Source organism: Bombus bifarius, unplaced genomic scaffold (assembly GCF_011952205.1).
Source record: "Bombus bifarius isolate JDL3187 unplaced genomic scaffold, Bbif_JDL3187 scf7180000009509_frag, whole genome shotgun sequence".
In the NCBI taxonomy this organism is placed as follows: domain Eukaryota; kingdom Metazoa; phylum Arthropoda; class Insecta; order Hymenoptera; family Apidae; genus Bombus; species Bombus bifarius.
This window is the reverse complement of record NW_022885167.1, coordinates 14,682-32,934: the sequence shown is the minus strand read 5'-3', so window position 1 is coordinate 32,934 and position 18,253 is coordinate 14,682. Positions and strand designations below refer to the sequence as shown.

Here is an 18,253-nt window from a genome sequence, read left to right as displayed (position 1 = left end):
AGATTTACGACCCCCGTTGACGTCTCTCCGCGCGATTACGTCACCCCGCAATTGGTCGAAATTTACATGAGGAACGTATTATAAAATTGAATCCCTAATTATAGCATGTAGATAGTACTTTGAGTGTGGACGGAGGACAAAATTATGCACATTCCTTTTTCAATTCCAAGGAAAAACATCATCGATGAGTCAGTTGTCAAAACACGATGGAAATTGCTCGTTGTTAATTGAGCAAGTTTGATCTAATTACACAAGCTAAAGATTTAACTTGAAATTTGTATGAAGAAATTTATTTTTGCTTATACCTGATGTCAAACGCGGTATTAAGTATCATGCTTTTATAACTATTGTTTTAAATATTTTTGTGTTGAAATATTGTCGTTTGGGAGTCTGTTTTGTACTGGAGGAGTACCCGAAAAAATTACACTCGTCGTGTACAGCTAAACAACTACAGACAGTTGATTCTATTCCTGGAACGCGTTGGATTCGTGTTTACATGGTACGTTGATTGGAATGACTTAGAGGTGGGATACTGGGAGTGTGAGTAATTATGTTTCAGCCAGGATTGGATAGAGAACGCGTTTAATCGACGTTTAAAGATCCGCTTAAAATACACATGCTCTGGTAGTTTCTAATTGGATCGTTATAGATGTCGTATACTTTCTGCTAAATCCGTTTTTGGGAGACATTAAGATGAAAAAGGTCATATTTTTATCTCGTAATCTAATGTAAATTTCGATGATTTGGCTGCATTGGTTGATTTTATGTATCAGGGTGAAGTAAATGTGGTTCGGGTACAATTGGCTAGTTTTTTAACAACTGCTGAACTGCTTGCTGTTCAGGGCCTTGCCGATGGTATAGGAAAAGATAATGCTAGTTTAGTAGAGGTATGTTTTTCAAAATTGTTAAATATGATTAGATATTTTCTGCTTAAATTAAAATAATAAACTTGTATCACGTCAAACTGTGTTTCGGGATGACATTTTTATATCAACGTTATTGTTTTTGTATTCGTAATGACGCAATTTTATTTGATACTAGTGCTTCAAAAAAATAATTAAAAGTCAATAGATCTTGTTCATATATTTGATTTGAATGTAATTTAATATATTACTTTTACAAGATTTATGTTCCATATACATATACATTTATTTAGTTACTATTCTCTGCTTATTTCATACGAATTTCATAGTCTACAGCCTACTTTATCTATTCTGTGTGTAACGTAAAATCATTGGAATAATTATTTTTGCATCAACATTAATGTACGTGCCAAATAATACGTGCAGTACATCTTCATACGCTATTGATTATTTCCTGTAAATCAAGAATTTTAATATAATGTACAAAATATATAAAATTTAGCACTAAAATTGTCGCACATATATTTAAAAATTAATTGGAGTGAAGCATTTTTCAAAAATTATTAGAATGTAAGGCCAACGTAAGATTTTACACGGAACTAGTTTCCATTTTCGCGCGTAAGACTACGTCATGAAGACAGGGGAGGGGGTATAGAAAGAGGACTTCAGACGCGCAGCGTAGACTTCCCTTAGTCATCTTACGACTGTGCTGTGAGGAGGGTGTTTTGCTCGGTGGTTTCAAATCCTTTGTGTGCAGTTGTGTGAATCTCTTCTGTTTTGTTCTACAACAAACACGAGCCGGATACAAGTTGGTATACATTTTACTTACTCAATAATTGGGTGAAATAGTTGAGAAAGCATGGCGAGGGCAAAGAAGGGACTTTCAAAAACAAACGCCAACAAGCCAGAAACAGAACGGTTACTAACATGGATTGACGAAGTTCGCCGCAAAAGATCAAAGTGTCGCCGAATGCGCAGACGCGATTTACGGATTGAAGCAATGCTGACGTGCGCTCTTTCCAAAGCTAAAAATGATTTACGCATCCGGCGATTATCAGCAGCTTCAAAATGGCAGAAATTTAAAAAACAATGCTTGAAGAAGAAGGTAAATTATACAAATTATGAACTCTACAATGGTGAGGACACGGAAAATCCGGGACCGTCTCAACAGAATCCCCGGGAGGAGCCATCGTGTCCTGAAGTGGGCAGTTTAGACGATGTCGTGTCTAAGTTGGCAGAAATAAAAGTAACGTTACAACGCTGAAGTAGCGGGAAAAATGCAAGCGATCAGGTTTGGAAGACTTAACTGTGACAAGAGGATTTCTCGCATCGTTTTATCTACCAAATGCGTAGAGATTTCAACTACGAAATGGAATCTCGAGCGATTACGGAGCAGCGTGTATTACGTCGGTGCTGCAAGAATAGAAATCGCATTACTATCTTGATGTATATATGGATATTTTTTGTTTGCAGTCTCACCGTACGAGATGGCATTGGGACAAGCGGAGGGAGTTGGTGTTTGCAGCGATGCTGAAGAGTACTGCACGCTCGAGGACCCCATGTTCTCCAGTCTCTGCGCCTTTCATTGGTTTGGTTTATATATTATATTATATGTATTGATTTGGTAATATACGTAATAATGAGCGTTCGAGGTATGTTCGAAGAGTGTTTGATCCGATATTTTTTATTTTCAGAAATATATACTTTGAATGTTTTTTAGTTTGAAGAAAATTTGTATAGTACATTTTAGCTTGTAGATTTAGTAGTATCGTTTCTAATATTCGCTCCATTATACTGTACGTCAAGATTTTGTATATTTGCTTAATGTTGATTAACCGTTTTGTAGACTTTAAGAAATGAAATGAAATTAATAAAATTTGGAAAATGTTTACAGTTTTTCTGCAATCTTCTAGTTCATATTAATGGCAAAAATGCTTTTCTGCCCCGCATACTACACATAACGAAATTCTGTCGCAGGCAAGAGACCCGTACATGTACCCAGGCTGTTGGCCGTCATCGGCAACATTATTTGGCCTGTCTCTGTATGAGATAAGGAACCACGAGAGAGGATTGGTACGACATAAGGAAGGGGGGAAATGTCTTTCTTTTTAGAAAATCGTGCATGAAGTTTTCTGGCTGATGAATGGGTTACACCATGATCAAGTTGTACATAAACGTCTCATCACTCCGCGCTTCTGTATCTTGAACATCCAAGCATCAACTAATTCGAAAATCGTCTGACACGCGATACTCATAGGCTTATTGTGACGAACTACGGCAAATTGTAGCAAATCTTATTTGGTGGGCTCTAATACCTTTTGTACGTTATCTGGGCTAATGTGTTTTCTCATGTCCGGAAAAGTGTTTTCATAGCTTGTACCACCAGGTTGTATGCGAGTTGTCGAAGCACACAAGACAAGCCTCCACTGAATATCAATAAGGAGAGACAGCGCTAGGTGTAATGCCCCCCCCTAGCGCCAATTCAATAGTCAGGAAATAATAGGACTGGCTAGAACTAGAGAACGCGTGAAGGGGGTGCAACTGAAGTTAATTCATAAGAGAATCCTGGAGCATCCCTGTCATACGCGTCGGGTGGTCATCGTGGAGTTTTAGTCGGTAAGAGTTCGACACTGCTCTGCTGTTACGCAATTTCTGCAACAGCGGAGTGTCCATGAGGATTTCTCCACATAAAAAAAAAAAAATTTGTATGTGAGTTACTCTGGCTTATCAATATGCCCTGTTCAAAGTTGGCCAAGCTGAATACTGTCACAGGCCTCTATTTTCCATAATAGGAGCTGTAGGGGATCGAATAATGAGACTACCAATATGTGTACTCGTTAGTGTATTGAAAACAGATCTTGTCGCGAAACGATATCTATACGGACGTTTAGTCACAGTTTATACTGAATCGTTTGCGATCACGTTCGTTTAGTCATAATAGTCAGAAGAAGGTCAAAACATACAAATTCGTCTTGTTTTACGGTTACATGTAGCGGCGCCATTGTTTTGCCCGGAGTTTATAATTCCTTACAATACCTCTTGATATTCCGAAGCAAAACAACAACATGGTTTGAAGCATATTCTAACTCTTGTGCCGCTACAGAGCTTTTTAAGGCATGGATAAATTGAATGCATCTTTGTTGAGTCTAGATGATCCAGAATGGCGAACTACCGCAAGTAGAGCCACTAATCGAAATACTAGACATGCACATATACGTAATATGTTTAACATGGATAGGAAATTGTTTTGAAATTTAACAATCATTGCAATAATTACATCGGTTCGGAAGTCGTGTTACTAGATACTTATTGTAATATCGTAAAGTAATTCGAATTAGAAATCAGTTGAAAATAGAAAAACCGTGTACGTCGTGTTTCTGTGGTTCGTTTACATTTAAGAGTGCCTACGTGACTAAAGGCACGTAGTTGGTAGTTCTTACATAGGAATGAGGGAAACAATAGACAACGTTAGAAGAACGACGGTTTCGCTACGCAAGGCGAGTCGAAAAGTGTGCGTGTTGCGAGAATCAGAGCTAATTGAGTCGTCGAAGAGTAGAGTAGTTAGAGGTATCGAATCGTCGAAGAGTAGAGTTGTGAGAATTGATAGAGTTGTTAGAGAGAGAGAGTGTCTGTGTGTTAGATTCGTTGTGACGAGAGTGGTCAAATAACTGTAAAGTTATTTGATATAGATACGAGTATTGCATTTAGTTTCCGTTAAATAAATATCGTTTCCTGTCCAATTTATATATGTATATTCAATTTAATATTAATAAGTTGCAAGTAATCGGGAAAAAATTTCTATCCTTATTTTCCGATGTTACATTATTTTCACAGATTTCAATTCATTTATCCATTGATTGATATTAGGACAAATGAGGAACTTCGCATCTTATTACATTAACAAATAAAATGTATTGTTCTTGATAAATGGTATGCAGAATAGTATTGGAAATAAAAGACTGGTTTATATTACAGTTCAAGTGACTGATAGTAGGAAAGCAGTGATGGAAAGTGAGGCAACGTATTATAAAATTGAATCCCTAATTATAGCATGTAGATAGTATTTTGAGTGTGGACGGAGGACAAAATTATGCACATTCCTTTTTCAATTCCAAGGAAAAACATCATCGATGAGTCAGTTGTCAAAACACGATGGAAATTGCTCGTTGTTAATTGAGCAAGTTTGATATAATTACACAAGCTAAAGATTTAACTTGAAATTTGTTTGAAGAAATTTATTTTTGCTTATACCTGATGTCAAGCGCGGTATTAAGTATCATGCTTTTATAACTATTGTTTTAAATATTTTTGTGTTGAAATATTGTCGTTTGGGTGTCTGTTTTGTACTGGAGGAGTACCCGAAATAATTATACTCGTCGTGTACAGCTAAACAGCTACAGGCAGTTGTTTGTATTCCTGGAACGCGTTGGATTCGTGTTCGTATGGTACGTTGATTGGAATGACTTAGAGGTGGGTTACTGGGGGTGTGAGTAATTATGTTTCAGCCAGGATTGGATAGAGAACGCGTTTAATCGACGTTTAAAGATCCGCTTAAGATACACATGCTCTGGTAGTTTCTAATTGGATCGTTATAGATGTCGTATCCTTTCTGCTAAATACGTTTTTGGGAGACATTAAGATGAAAAAGGTCATATTTTTATCTCGTAATGTAATGTAAATTTCGATGATTTGACTGCATTGGTTGATTTTATGTATCAGGGTGAAGTAAATGTGGTTCGGGAACAATTGGCTAGTTTTTTAACAACTGCTGAACTGCTTGCTGTTCAGGGCCTTGCCGATGGTATAGGAAAAGATAATGATAGTTTAGTAGAGGTATGTTTTTCAAAATTGTTAAATATGATTAGATGTTTTCTGCTTAAATTAAAATAATACACTTGTATCACGTCAAACTGTGTTTCGGGATGACATTTTTATATCAACGTTATTGTTTTTGTATTCGTAATGACGCAATTTTATTTGATACTAGTGCTTCAAAAAAATAATTAAAAGTCAATAGATCTTGTTCATATATTTGATTTGAATGTAATTTAATATATTATTTTTACAAGATTTATGTTCCATATACATATACATTTATTTAGTTACTATTTTCTGCTTATTTCATACGAATTTCATAGTCTACAATCTACTTTATGTGTGTAACTTAAAATCATTGGAATAATTATTTTTGCATCAACATTAATGTACGTGCCGAATAATACGTGCAGTACACCTTCATACGCTATTGATTATTTCCTGTAAATCAAGAATTTTAATATAATGTACAAAATATATAAAATTTAGCACTAAAATTGTCGCACATATATTTAAAAATTAATTGGAGTGAAGTATTTTTCAAAAATTCTTAGAATGTAAGGCCAACGTAAGATTTTACACGGAACTAGTTTCCATTTTCGCGCGTAAGACTACGTCATAAAGACAGGGGAGGGGGTATAGAAAGCGGACTTCAGACGCGCAGCGTAGACTTCCCTTAGTCATCTTACGACTGTGCTGTGAGGAGGGTGTTTTGCTCGCTGGTTTCAAATCCTTTGTGTGCAGTTGTGTGAATCTCTTCTGTTTAGTTCTACATCAAACAGGAGCCGGATACAGGTTGGTATACATTTTACTTACTCAATAATTGGGTGAAATAGTTGAGAAAGCATGGCGAGGACAAAGAAGAGACTTTCAAAAACAAACGCCAACAAGCCAGAAACAGAACGGTTACTAACATGGATTGACGAAGTTCGCCGCAAAAGATCAAAGTGTCGCCGAATGCGCAGACGCGATTTACGGATTGAAGCAATGCTGACGTGCGCTCTTTCCAAAGCTAAAAATGATTTACGCATCCGGCGATTATCAGCAGCTTCAAAATGGCAGAAATTTAAAAAACAATGCTTGAAGAAGAAGGCAAATTATACAAATTATGAACTCTACAATGGTGAGGACACGGAAAATCCGGGATCGTCTCAACAGAATCCCCGGGAGGAGCCATCGTGTCCTGAAGTGGGCAGTTTAGACGATGTCGTGTCTAAGTTGGCAGAAATAAAAGTAACGTTACGACGCTGAAGTTGCGGGAAAAATGCAAGCGATCAGGTTTGGAAGACCTAACTGTGACAAGAGGATTTCTCGCATCGTTTTATCTACCAAATGCGTAGAGATTTCAGCAACTAAATGGAATCTCGAGCGATTACGGAGCACCGTGTATTACGTCGGTGCTGCAAGAATAGAAATCGCATTACTATCTTGATGTATATATGGATATTTTTTGTTTGCAGTCTCACCGTACGAGATGGCATTGGGACAAGCGGAGGGAGTTGGTGTTTGCAGCGATGCTGAAGCGTACTGCACGCTCGAGGACCCCATGTTCTCCAGTCTCTGCGCCTTTCATTGGTTTGGTTTATATATTATATTGTATGTATTAATTTGATAATATACGTAATAATGAGCGTTCGAAGTATGTTCGAAGAGTGTTTGATCCGATATTTTTCATTTTCAGAAATATATACTTTGTATGTCTTATGGCTTGAAGAAAATTTGTATAGTACATTTTAGCTTGTAGATTTAGTAGTATCGTTTCTAATATTCGCTCCATTATTCTGTACGTCAAGATTTTGTATATTTGCTCAATGTTGATTAACAGTTTTGTAGACTTTAAGAAATGAAATGAAATTAATAAAATTTGGAAAACGTGTACAGTTTTCCTGCAATCTTCTAGTTCACATTAATGGCAAAAATGCTTTTCTGCCGCGCATACTACACATAACGAAATTATGTTGCAGGCAAGAGACCCGTACATGTACCCAGGCTGTTGGCCTTCACCGGCAACATTATTTGGCCTGTCTCTGCATGAGATAAGGAGCGACGAGAGAGGACTGATACGGCATAAAGAAGGGGGGAAATGTCTTTCTTTTTAGAAAATCGTGCACGAAGTTTTCTGGCTGACGAATGGGTTGCACCATGATCAAGTTGTACATAAACGTCTCATCACTCCGCGCTTCCGTATCTTGAACATCCAAGCATCAACTAATTCGAAAATCATCTGACACGCGATACTCATAGGCTTATTGTGACGAATTACAGCAAATTGTAGCAAATCTTATTTGGTGGGCTCTAATACCTTTTGTATGTTATCTGGGCTAATGTGTATTCTCATGTCCGGAAAAGTGTTTTCATAGCTTGTACCACCAGGTTGTATGCGAGTTGTCGAAGCACACAAGACAAGCCTCCGGTGAATATCAATAAGGAGAGACAGCGCTAGGTGTAATGCCCCCCCCCACCCTAGCGCCAATTCAATAGTCTGGAAATAATAGGACTGGCTAGAACTAGAGAACGCGTGAAGGGGGTTCAACTGAAGTTAATTCATAAGGGAATCCTGGAGCATCCCTGTCATACGCGTCGGGTGGTCATCGTGGAGTTTTAGTCGGTAAGAGTTCGACACTGCTCTGCTGTTACGCAATTTCTGCAACAGCGGAGAGTCCATGAGGATTTCTCCACGTAAAAAAAAAAAAATTTCTATGTGAGTTACTCTGGCTTATCAATATGCCCTGTTCAAAGTTGGCCAAGCTGAATACTGTCACAGGCCTCTATTTTCCATAATAAGAGCTGTAGGGGATCGAATAATGAGACTGCCAATATGTGTACTCGTTAGTGTATTGAAAACAGATCTTGTCGCGAAACGATATCTATACAGACGTTTAGTCACAGTTTATGCTGAATCGTTTGCGATCACGTTCGTTTAGTCATAATAGTCAGAAGAAGGTCAAAAGATACAAATTCGTCTTGTTTTACGGTTACATGTAGGGGCGCCATTGTTTTGCCCGGAGTTTATAATTCCTTACAATACCTCTTGATATTCCGAAGCAAAACAACAACATTCTTTGAAGCATATTCTAACTCTTGTGCCGCTACAGAGCTTTTTAAGGCATGGATAAATTGAATGCATCTTTGTTGAGTCTAGATGATCCAGAATGGCGAACTACCGCAAGTAGAGCCACTAATCGAAATACTAGACATGCACATATACGTAATATGTTTAACATGGATAGGAAATTGTTTTGAAATTTAACAATCATTGCAATAATTACATCGGTTCGGAAGTCGTGTTACTAGATACTTATTGTAATATCGTAAAGTAATTCGAATTAGAAATCAGTTGAATATAGAAAAACCGTGTACGTCGTGTTTCTGTGGTTCGTTTACATTTAAGAGTGCCTACGTGACTAAAGGCATGTAGTTGGTAGTTCTTACATAGGTATGAGGGAAACAATAGACAACGTTAGAAGAACGACGGTTTCGCTACGCAAGGCGAGTCGAAATGTGTGCGTGTTCCGAGAATCAGAGCTAATTGAGTCGTCGAAGAGTAGAGTCGTTAGAGGTATCGAGTCGTCGAAGAATAGAGTTGTGAGAATTGATAGAGTTGTTAGAGAGAGAGAGTGTGTGTGTTAGATTCGTTGTGACGAAAGTGGTCAAATAACTGTAAAGTTATTTGATATAGATACGAGTATTGCATTTAGTTTCCGTTAAACAAATATCGTTTCCTGTCCAATTTATATATGTATATTCAATTTAATATTAATAAGTTGCAAGTAATCGGGAAAAAATTTCTATCCTTATTTTCCGATATTACATTATTTTCACAGATTTCAATTCATTTATCCATTGATTGATATTAGGACAAATGAGGAACTTCGCATCTTATTACATTAACAAATAAAATGTATTGTTCTTGATAAATGGTATGCAGAATAGTATTGGAAATAAAAGACTGGTTTATATTACAGTTCAAGTGACTGATAGTAGGAAAGCAGTGATGGAAAGTGAGGCAACGTATTATAAAATTGAATCCCTAATTATAGCATGTAGATAGTATTTTGAGTGTGGACGGAGGACAAAATTATGCCCTAGCCGGTCGAGTTGCAACCATAAAGCGCGAACTCGATGAATACGAAGCGTCTGGGAAGGCAAACAGAAAGAATCTTCCTAACATCTTGCCGCAGCTCGTTCGATGAACTTTGGAGGAGGATACTCGCGGTTCAAGAAGAGTTAGATGGGTTAGATGAGGGGGAAGATGCGCGTGTAGCTTCGTTGTCGCAAGAGCATCGGGAGCTTGACGTGCGGTTCCTAGGTCTCTTTGAGCAAATGTCAGCAACAACCCCGTCGACAACAAAAACAGGCGAGACATGCCGGAAACCAGAGCCGACCACCTTTCCAGAGGTCCGCGTGCCCCAATTCGACGGTGCCCTCGAGAACTGGACCTATTTCTACGACACGTTCTCATCCATAGTGGACCGTAACGAAAGTTTGCCGAATATCCAAAAGTTCCAGCATCTACGCTCATCTATAACTGGACGGGCCGCACAGAGTATCCAGTTATTAGAACTCACAGAGGCCAACTATCCCATCGCGCTTGACACACTGAAGGATAAGTTCAATTGCCCCCTCCAAATCTGCATGCGCCATTGGAATTTGATGCGCAACTATCCGGAAATCAAAAAGGAAACTCCAGAAGCCCTAGAGGATTTTTTGGAAACCATCAGCGTAAATCTAAAGGCGCTCGAACACCTAAAAGAGCCCGTCACATCAAATATAGCGATTATCGAATTGATCGCGTCGAAATTGCCCTCGTCCAGCCTGCGTAAATGGCAACGCACACTGCCCCGCCAACAGGTGCCATCCTATCAGCATCTGATACACTTTCTCAAAACACGGGCGAACGGGACTCAATTCCTCTCTAAAGCGAAGGAATCAAAAGAGTCAATCCACAAACACCACAGTCAGCGAACAAGCATACCGCATGGGCGAACCCTTGCTACAACCAGCAGAACGGTAGTGTGTCCGACCTGCAACGGACCTCACGATATCAGACACTGTAAAATCTTCAAGGCCAAATCATCGACCAAACGTTTTCAGATCGTGAAGAAGGCATCGTTGTGTATAAATTGCCTAGGCAGAGGACATTCGCCGACACAGTGTACATCGGGTTCGTGTCGTATCTGCGGTCACCGACACCATACTTACCTACACCGCGAACAAACCCAGGTAGACTCACGGTCGTCGAGCGGTCGATCTTCGAGCGGTCGATCGTCGAGCGGTCGATCGGCAAGCGATTGGTCGCCGAGCAGTCGGTCGTCGGACAGTCGCTCATCGAGCGGTCGGTCGTCGGGCAGTCGCGCACCGAGCGGTCGGTCGTCGGGTAGTCGTTCATCACACAAGCGAGCCTCCACCGAACAATCACCATCTGGATCATCGAAATCGCGGTCGTCCCACAAGTCGAGACGAACATCCGACACTTCACGGAAACATACATCTTCAGCTCCAAGAGGTACGAAAGGGCATGCCTCGTATGAGTCACGCTCAGCCCGGATCAAGAACACCACCCCTACCTCCTCGTCCAAGTCCCAACCGGGGCAAAACTGACTGTCCGAGACTACGACAGCAAGGGGGATCGGACTAACAAACACATCTCCCCACAGCCCTCTGCATCATGATCTGTTGGCCACAGCACAGATCAAGGTTTTGAACAAACAGGCACAACCAATCCGAGCCCGAGCCTTACTCGACACTGGGACGAGCATGAACTTCATGACCGACAAGCTCGCGAATTCCCTCGGTATAAAACAAAGGAGATGTGCGATCCAGATCGGAGCCCTCGATAATTTGAGCACCACGGCAAAACGATACACCACGGCCACAATCACGTCGACGGACGGCAAGTATAAGAAAACATTGAGATTTCTTGTTATCCCGGCCATGTCGACTTTCATACCAAGCGAGCCCATCGACCCCTCGAGTCTGGGATTACCCAGAAATATTCAATTAGCCGATCCACAATTCCATTGCCCAGCCCCGATCGATGTCTTACTTAGTACCGGATCAACATTTGCGTCGCTGTGCATCGGGCAGGTCAATCTGGCGCAACCAGGCGAACCTGAACTACGTCTACAAAAAACACGGTTCGGCTGGGTAATCGGGGGGAGTCCAACGTCCCAAACCGCGATAAATACGTTCCACGCAACCACAACGGCTCTGCAAGAGGACCTCGCACGGTTTTGGGAGATCGACGAGGGACCGGCCACTACTCATCTTTCGGAATCTGAACGACTATGTGAAGAACATTTCCGAAACCATGTCCGACGAACCAAGGAAGGCAGATACATCGTTGCATTATCATTCAACGAAAAGATTTCCTCACTAGGGTCATCGAAGGCCGCTGCAATGAGCAGGCTCGCCTCTCTTCATCGTCGATTCCAACGCGACAAACAATATGAAACCGCGTATAGTGCTGTGATCCAAGAATATTTAGACTTGGGTCAATGACGAAGATCAACACGGATCACGCCACCGGCTACGGATATTATTTACCACATCACGGCGTGATCAAGGAATCGAGCGACACCACCAAGCTCCGGGTTGTGTTCGACGGCTCAGCATCAAGTACCACGGGAGTGTCTCTAAACGACGCCCTTCATACGGACCCGAAATTACAAGAAGACCTGAGAAACATCCTATTGAGATTCCGGTCATTTCAATATGTCCTTACCGGCGACATCGAGAAAATGTACCGTCAATTCATCCTACGTCCAGAAGATCGTCCTTATCAAAAGATTCTGTGGCGTGCCGACAACGGAGAGATCGAAACATACCGACTCAACACCGTAACGTTCGGTCTATCCGCAGCCCCGTATCTGGCCATCCGATGTCTCAAACAGTTGGCAGAAGACGAGGGACCTTGATTTCCGAGAGCAGCGCAGATCCTGCGGCGAGACTTCTATGTCGACGATGCGTTGACCGGAGCCGATACGAAGGACGAAGCCTTATCAGTCAGGAATGATCTCACGAAATTACTTAAGCTAGCCGGTCTAAATATCCGCAAATGGGCATCAAACGATCGGGATCTGCTACGAGGGCTACCTGAAGAAGACACCAACCAGAAATTACATCTCGGTGAGTCATCCTCGTTAAAAACACTCGGCGTCTTTTGGGATTCAGCCGACGATGCCATACTCTATTCGGTCAAGACGATAAGTGACACTTCCCGAGTCACAAAGCGATCAATCAGTTCAGTCATCGCACAAATCTATGATCCACTAGGATTGCTCGCGCCGGTAATCGTTCGAGCAAAAATGATTTTGCAACAAGTCTGGACATTGAAGGTAGATCGGGACGAATCCCTTCCGACAGACGTACACACAGAATGGATCAAATACCACACCCAATTGCCGTTGTTAAATGTGGTAAGGTTCCCTCGGAAGACCATCATTGAATCCGCAACGAAAATTGAGCTACGCGGATTCTGTGACGCTAGCGAAAGGGCATATGGGGCGTGCGTCTACGTGCGGACGACGGACCGAAAGAACAATATTTGGACTCGACTCCTCACGGCGCGGTCGAAGGTAGCGCCGCTCAAATCGCTTTCCATACCACGTCTCGAATTAAGCTCGAATTAACTTATTTTGACGTTCTTGATTTCGTCAATACGACAGGCCCTGGCGACCAAGATATCGCGGATAGTATACTGGACTGACTCCACCATCGTGCTCCATTGGATCAGGTCTTCGTCGCACACCTTGAAAACATTTGTGGCGAATCGAGTCGCTGAGATACAGACCAAGACCAATACCTCCGACTGGCGTCATGTGCCTACCGACGATAATCCAGCGGATCTCATCTCCCGAGGCCAGACGCCCAAGGAATTCCTATGTCCGTCCATTTGGAAAAACGGTCCAAGGTGGCTCCTGCAAAGCGAAAACTATTGGCCGGTCTGGAGCCCGACACCGGTAGTCGACCTCCCGGAGCAAAAGAAGACGATCTGTCTGAGGACGAATATTAGCGACAACACACTCCTCCTTCGTTACTCGTCTTGGCCAAGACTAATAAGAATCGTCGCCCGGTGTCTTCGATGGAGACATAAGCAACACCTATCTGCCCATCTCACCACAGACGAACTGACTGCAGCGCACAACAGACTAATAAAAATATTACAATCCAGTCATTTCGCGCCTGAAATTCGGATCCTCCAGAAAAGTCGAAGCGAGGATGTTGGAGGGAAACTACACCCATTAAACCCCTTCCTCGACGAAGATGGGCTACTCCGGGTAGGAGGACGACTAACCAACTCCGCCATACCCTTCAGCCAAAAACACCCGATCATCCTACCGAAATCCCCGGTGACAGAGCTAATTATAGAGCAAGAGCACCGGAACAATCATCACACAGGGACACAAGCTACACTATACGCGGTGAGACTGCGCTATTGGCCGATCGACGGCCGTAGCCAGGTATGGCGCACTCTCAGAAGGTGCGTCCGATGCTGCAGAGCCAACCCTCCACCAGTGGAATACTTGATGGGTGATTTGCCAGAGGCGCGTATTACCGAATCGCGGCCGTTCACGAACGTCGGAATCGACTACTGCGGCCCATTCTACATCAAGGAGAGGAGGGACCGCAACCGACGTAAAATCAAGACGTACGCCGCCATATTCGTTTGTCTGGCGACAAAGGCGGTCCACGTAGAGTTAGTCAGCGACCTAACCACCGACGCCTTCTTGGCCGCGCTACGCCGTTTCATCTCGCGGCGAGGATACTGCGCAACGATCCTCACCGACAACGGCACCAATTTCGTCGGGGCTAACCGGCAGCTGCAAGAACTCCGGACCTTATTGCAGTCCGACGACCACCAGGATAGGGTACAGAATTTTCTCGCCGACCGACAAATACAATGGCGTTTTAATCCTCCGAACTCACCACATTTTGGCGGCTTATGGGAAGTCGCGGTTAAAGCGTTCAAACGCCATCTCATCCGCGTTTTCGGCACGGAGCTCCTGACCTTTGAGCACCTCAACACCCTTGTGATCGAAATTGAAGCCATTCTCAATTCACGCCCACTGACTCCCATCTCATCCGATCCGCAAGATCCTCCTGTCCTCACTCCCGGACATTTTCTGATCGGTGACACACTAACCAGTTTACGGGAGCGTGATTTCAGGACAGTTCCATCAGGCCGGCTATCCAGTTGGCAGCGCATTCACCAGATTAAGCAGCACTTCTGGAGCAGATGGTATCGAGAATACCTAAATGAGCTAACCCGCCGCAACAAATGGGACAAGGGCAAACATAACATTCGTGAAGGCACCGTAGTAATCCTCAGGGAGGATAACGTACCCTCTATGCAGTGGCCGTTGGGCCGCGTAATCAAGGTCCATCCAGGAGCCGACGGAATCATCCGGACCGCTACCGTGCAGACGGCAACAAGCATCCTGGACCGCGGTGTCAAAAGACTGGTCCCCTTACCCATCCACCCAGATCCAGACGAGGCCGAACGTCCACACGGAGCGGAGGAGGTCACCAACGACACACCTGACTCCACAGCCAGAATTTGATCGGTGCCCTCTCAACGGGGGGAGGATGTTACGCCGCCTAAAACATCTGCACGCCAGCCCGGGCGACCGGACAACAACCGACCTGCGTAACGTCACTTCGACCCTCAATAAACCTAAGGACCCACCATAACTTTCACTTCCCTGTATTGTTTCGCCATGTGTCTTCAATCCGTTTGTCTTGAAGAATTTCTAAAGCTTAAAAATATTCTCGAGACACAGTCGGTTTTTAGAGAGGTCCTTGGGTTTATTAGTTGCACTTAAAACACGGAGAAAGCGGGTATGCACCCATTAGGAAAATCCGAATAGCCCTGTAATAAAACAAGCTAGGTTTTTCTCACGCTCACAGTCATCTATCCACCACGATGGTAGAAGACTCCCTACTCATCCCTTCGAGCAGTAGTGCAGGTCATGACCAATCGACACCGCGGTTCGTTACCCTCACTCTTCCTAACGAAAGTGGGAACAACCAATCCGCGTTCTTTAGGCACAGGGGCACATCCACACCGAACTTTTCTTCCGTATTAGAAAAAGAGCGACAGACAGTCTAAAAACAAACGCCTAACGCGGCAGTCTACACATAGCGCGAGAGTCGCATACTTCACGCAAATCTTTTGTCGGTTCTCGGTGTTGTCGAACATACATCTTCTCTCCTAAATATATTATAGTGCTAAGTCCATTAATACATTCCTTTCCATTATAAGAGCCCTGCTCTAGCGTACATATCGATCGCATCTTCGTGCGACAAGTTGTTAACTATTTATTTCTCTACGTCAGTGTAACCTAAGTGTTGGAAATATATAATTTATAATTCTGTGAATCACAGTGTTATACAAACTCAATCACCCCAATTATCTCAACGGAAATCAGGGGATCGATCAATTCGTGGTGTCGATTGTTATAATCGTAGCTACCGTAATAAATCGTAATAGATTTACGACCCCCGTTGACGTCTCTCCGCGCGATTACGTCACCCCGCAATTGGTCGAAATTTACATGAGGAACGTATTATAAAATTGAATCCCTAATTATAGCATGTAGATAGTACTTTGAGTGTGGACGGAGGACAAAATTATGCACATTCCTTTTTCAATTCCAAGGAAAAACATCATCGATGAGTCAGTTGTCAAAACACGATGGAAATTGCTCGTTGTTAATTGAGCAAGTTTGATCTAATTACACAAGCTAAAGATTTAACTTGAAATTTGTATGAAGAAATTTATTTTTGCTTATACCTGATGTCAAACGCGGTATTAAGTATCATGCTTTTATAACTAACTGGAGGAGTACCCGAAAAAATTACACTCGTCGTGTACAGCTAAACAACTACAGACAGTTGATTCTATTCCTGGAACGCGTTGGATTCGTGTTTACATGGTACGTTGATTGGAATGACTTAGAGGTGGGATACTGGGAGTGTGAGTAATTATGTTTCAGCCAGGATTGGATAGCGAACGCGTTTAATCGACGTTTAAAGATCCGCTTAAAATACACATGCTCTGGTAGTTTCTAATTGGATCGTTATAGATGTCGTATACTTTCTGCTAAATCCGTTTTTGGGAGACATTAAGATGAAAAAGGTCATATTTTTATCTCGTAATCTAATGTAAATTTCGATGATTTGGCTGCATTGGTTGATTTTATGTATCAGGGTGAAGTAAATGTGGTTCGGGTACAATTGGCTAGTTTTTTAACAACTGCTGAACTGCTTGCTGTTCAGGGCCTTGCCGATGGTATAGGAAAAGATAATGCTAGTTTAGTAGAGGTATGTTTTTCAAAATTGTTAAATATGATTAGATATTTTCTGCTTAAATTAAAATAATAAACTTGTATCACGTCAAACTGTGTTTCGGGATGACATTTTTATATCAACGTTATTGTTTTTGTATTCGTAATGACGCAATTTTATTTGATACTAGTGCTTCAAAAAAATAATTAAAAGTCAATAGATCTTGTTCATATATTTGATTTGAATGTAATTTAATATATTACTTTTACAAGATTTATGTTCCATATACATATACATTTATTTAGTTACTATTCTCTGCTTATTTCATACGAATTTCATAGTCTACAGCCTACTTTATCTATTCTGTGTGTAACGTAAAATCATTGGAATAATTATTTTTGCATCAACATTAATGTACGTGCCAAATAATACGTGCAGTACACCTTCATACGCTATTGATTATTTCCTGTAAATCAAGAATTTTAATATAATGTACAAAATATATAAAATTTAGCACTAAAATTGTCGCACATATATTTAAAAATTAATTGGAGTGAAGTATTTTTCAAAAATTATTAGAATGTAAGGCCAACGTAAGATTTTACACGGAACTAGTTTCCATTTTCGCGCGTAAGACTACGTCATGAAGACAGGGGAGGGGGTATAGAAAGAGGACTTCAGACGCGCAGCGTAGACTTCCCTTAGTCATCTTACGACTGTGCTGTGAGGAGGGTGTTTTGCTCGGTGGTTTCAAATCCTTTGTGTGCAGTTGTGTGAATCTCTTCTGTTTTGTTCTACAACAAACACGAGCCGGATACAGGTTGGTATACATTTTACTTACTCAATAATTGGGTGAAATAGTTGAGAAAGCATGGCGAGGGCAAAGAAGGGACTTTCAAAAACAAACGCCAACAAGCCAGAAACAGAACGGTTACTAACATGGATTGACGAAGTTCGCCGCAAAAGATCAAAGTGTCGCCGAATGCGCAGACGCGATTTACGGATTGAAGCAATGCTGACGTGCGCTCTTTCCAAAGCTAAAAATGATTTACGCATCCGGCGATTATCAGCAGCTTCAAAATGGCAGAAATTTAAAAAACAATGCTTGAAGAAGAAGGTAAATTATACAAATTATGAACTCTACAATGGTGAGGACACGGAAAATCCGGGACCGTCTCAACAGAATCCCCGGGAGGAGCCATCGTGTCCTGAAGTGGGCAGTTTAGACGATGTCGTGTCTAAGTTGGCAGAAATAAAAGTAACGTTACAACGCTGAAGTAGCGGGA

The 18,253-nt window shown here is 41.9% G+C and overlaps 2 protein-coding genes across 2 annotated transcripts; both read left to right on the top strand.

Annotated features, from left to right (window-relative positions):
* The first annotated feature begins 9,800 nt into the window (after nucleotides 1-9,800).
* Nucleotides 9,801-12,179, top strand: LOC117215305. The gene is made up of 2 exons (XM_033461679.1): nucleotides 9,801-10,842; nucleotides 11,365-12,179. The coding sequence occupies exons 1-2, from the start codon at nucleotides 9,801-9,803 to the stop codon at nucleotides 12,177-12,179; spliced, it is 1,857 nt and encodes a 618-aa protein (XP_033317570.1).
* An 806-nt stretch (nucleotides 12,180-12,985) lies between these two features.
* Nucleotides 12,986-15,241, top strand: LOC117215303. Its single transcript, XM_033461678.1, has 2 exons — nucleotides 12,986-13,096; nucleotides 13,346-15,241. The coding sequence occupies exons 1-2, from the start codon at nucleotides 12,986-12,988 to the stop codon at nucleotides 15,239-15,241; spliced, it is 2,007 nt and encodes a 668-aa protein (XP_033317569.1).
* Nucleotides 15,242-18,253: the final 3,012 nt, after the last annotated feature.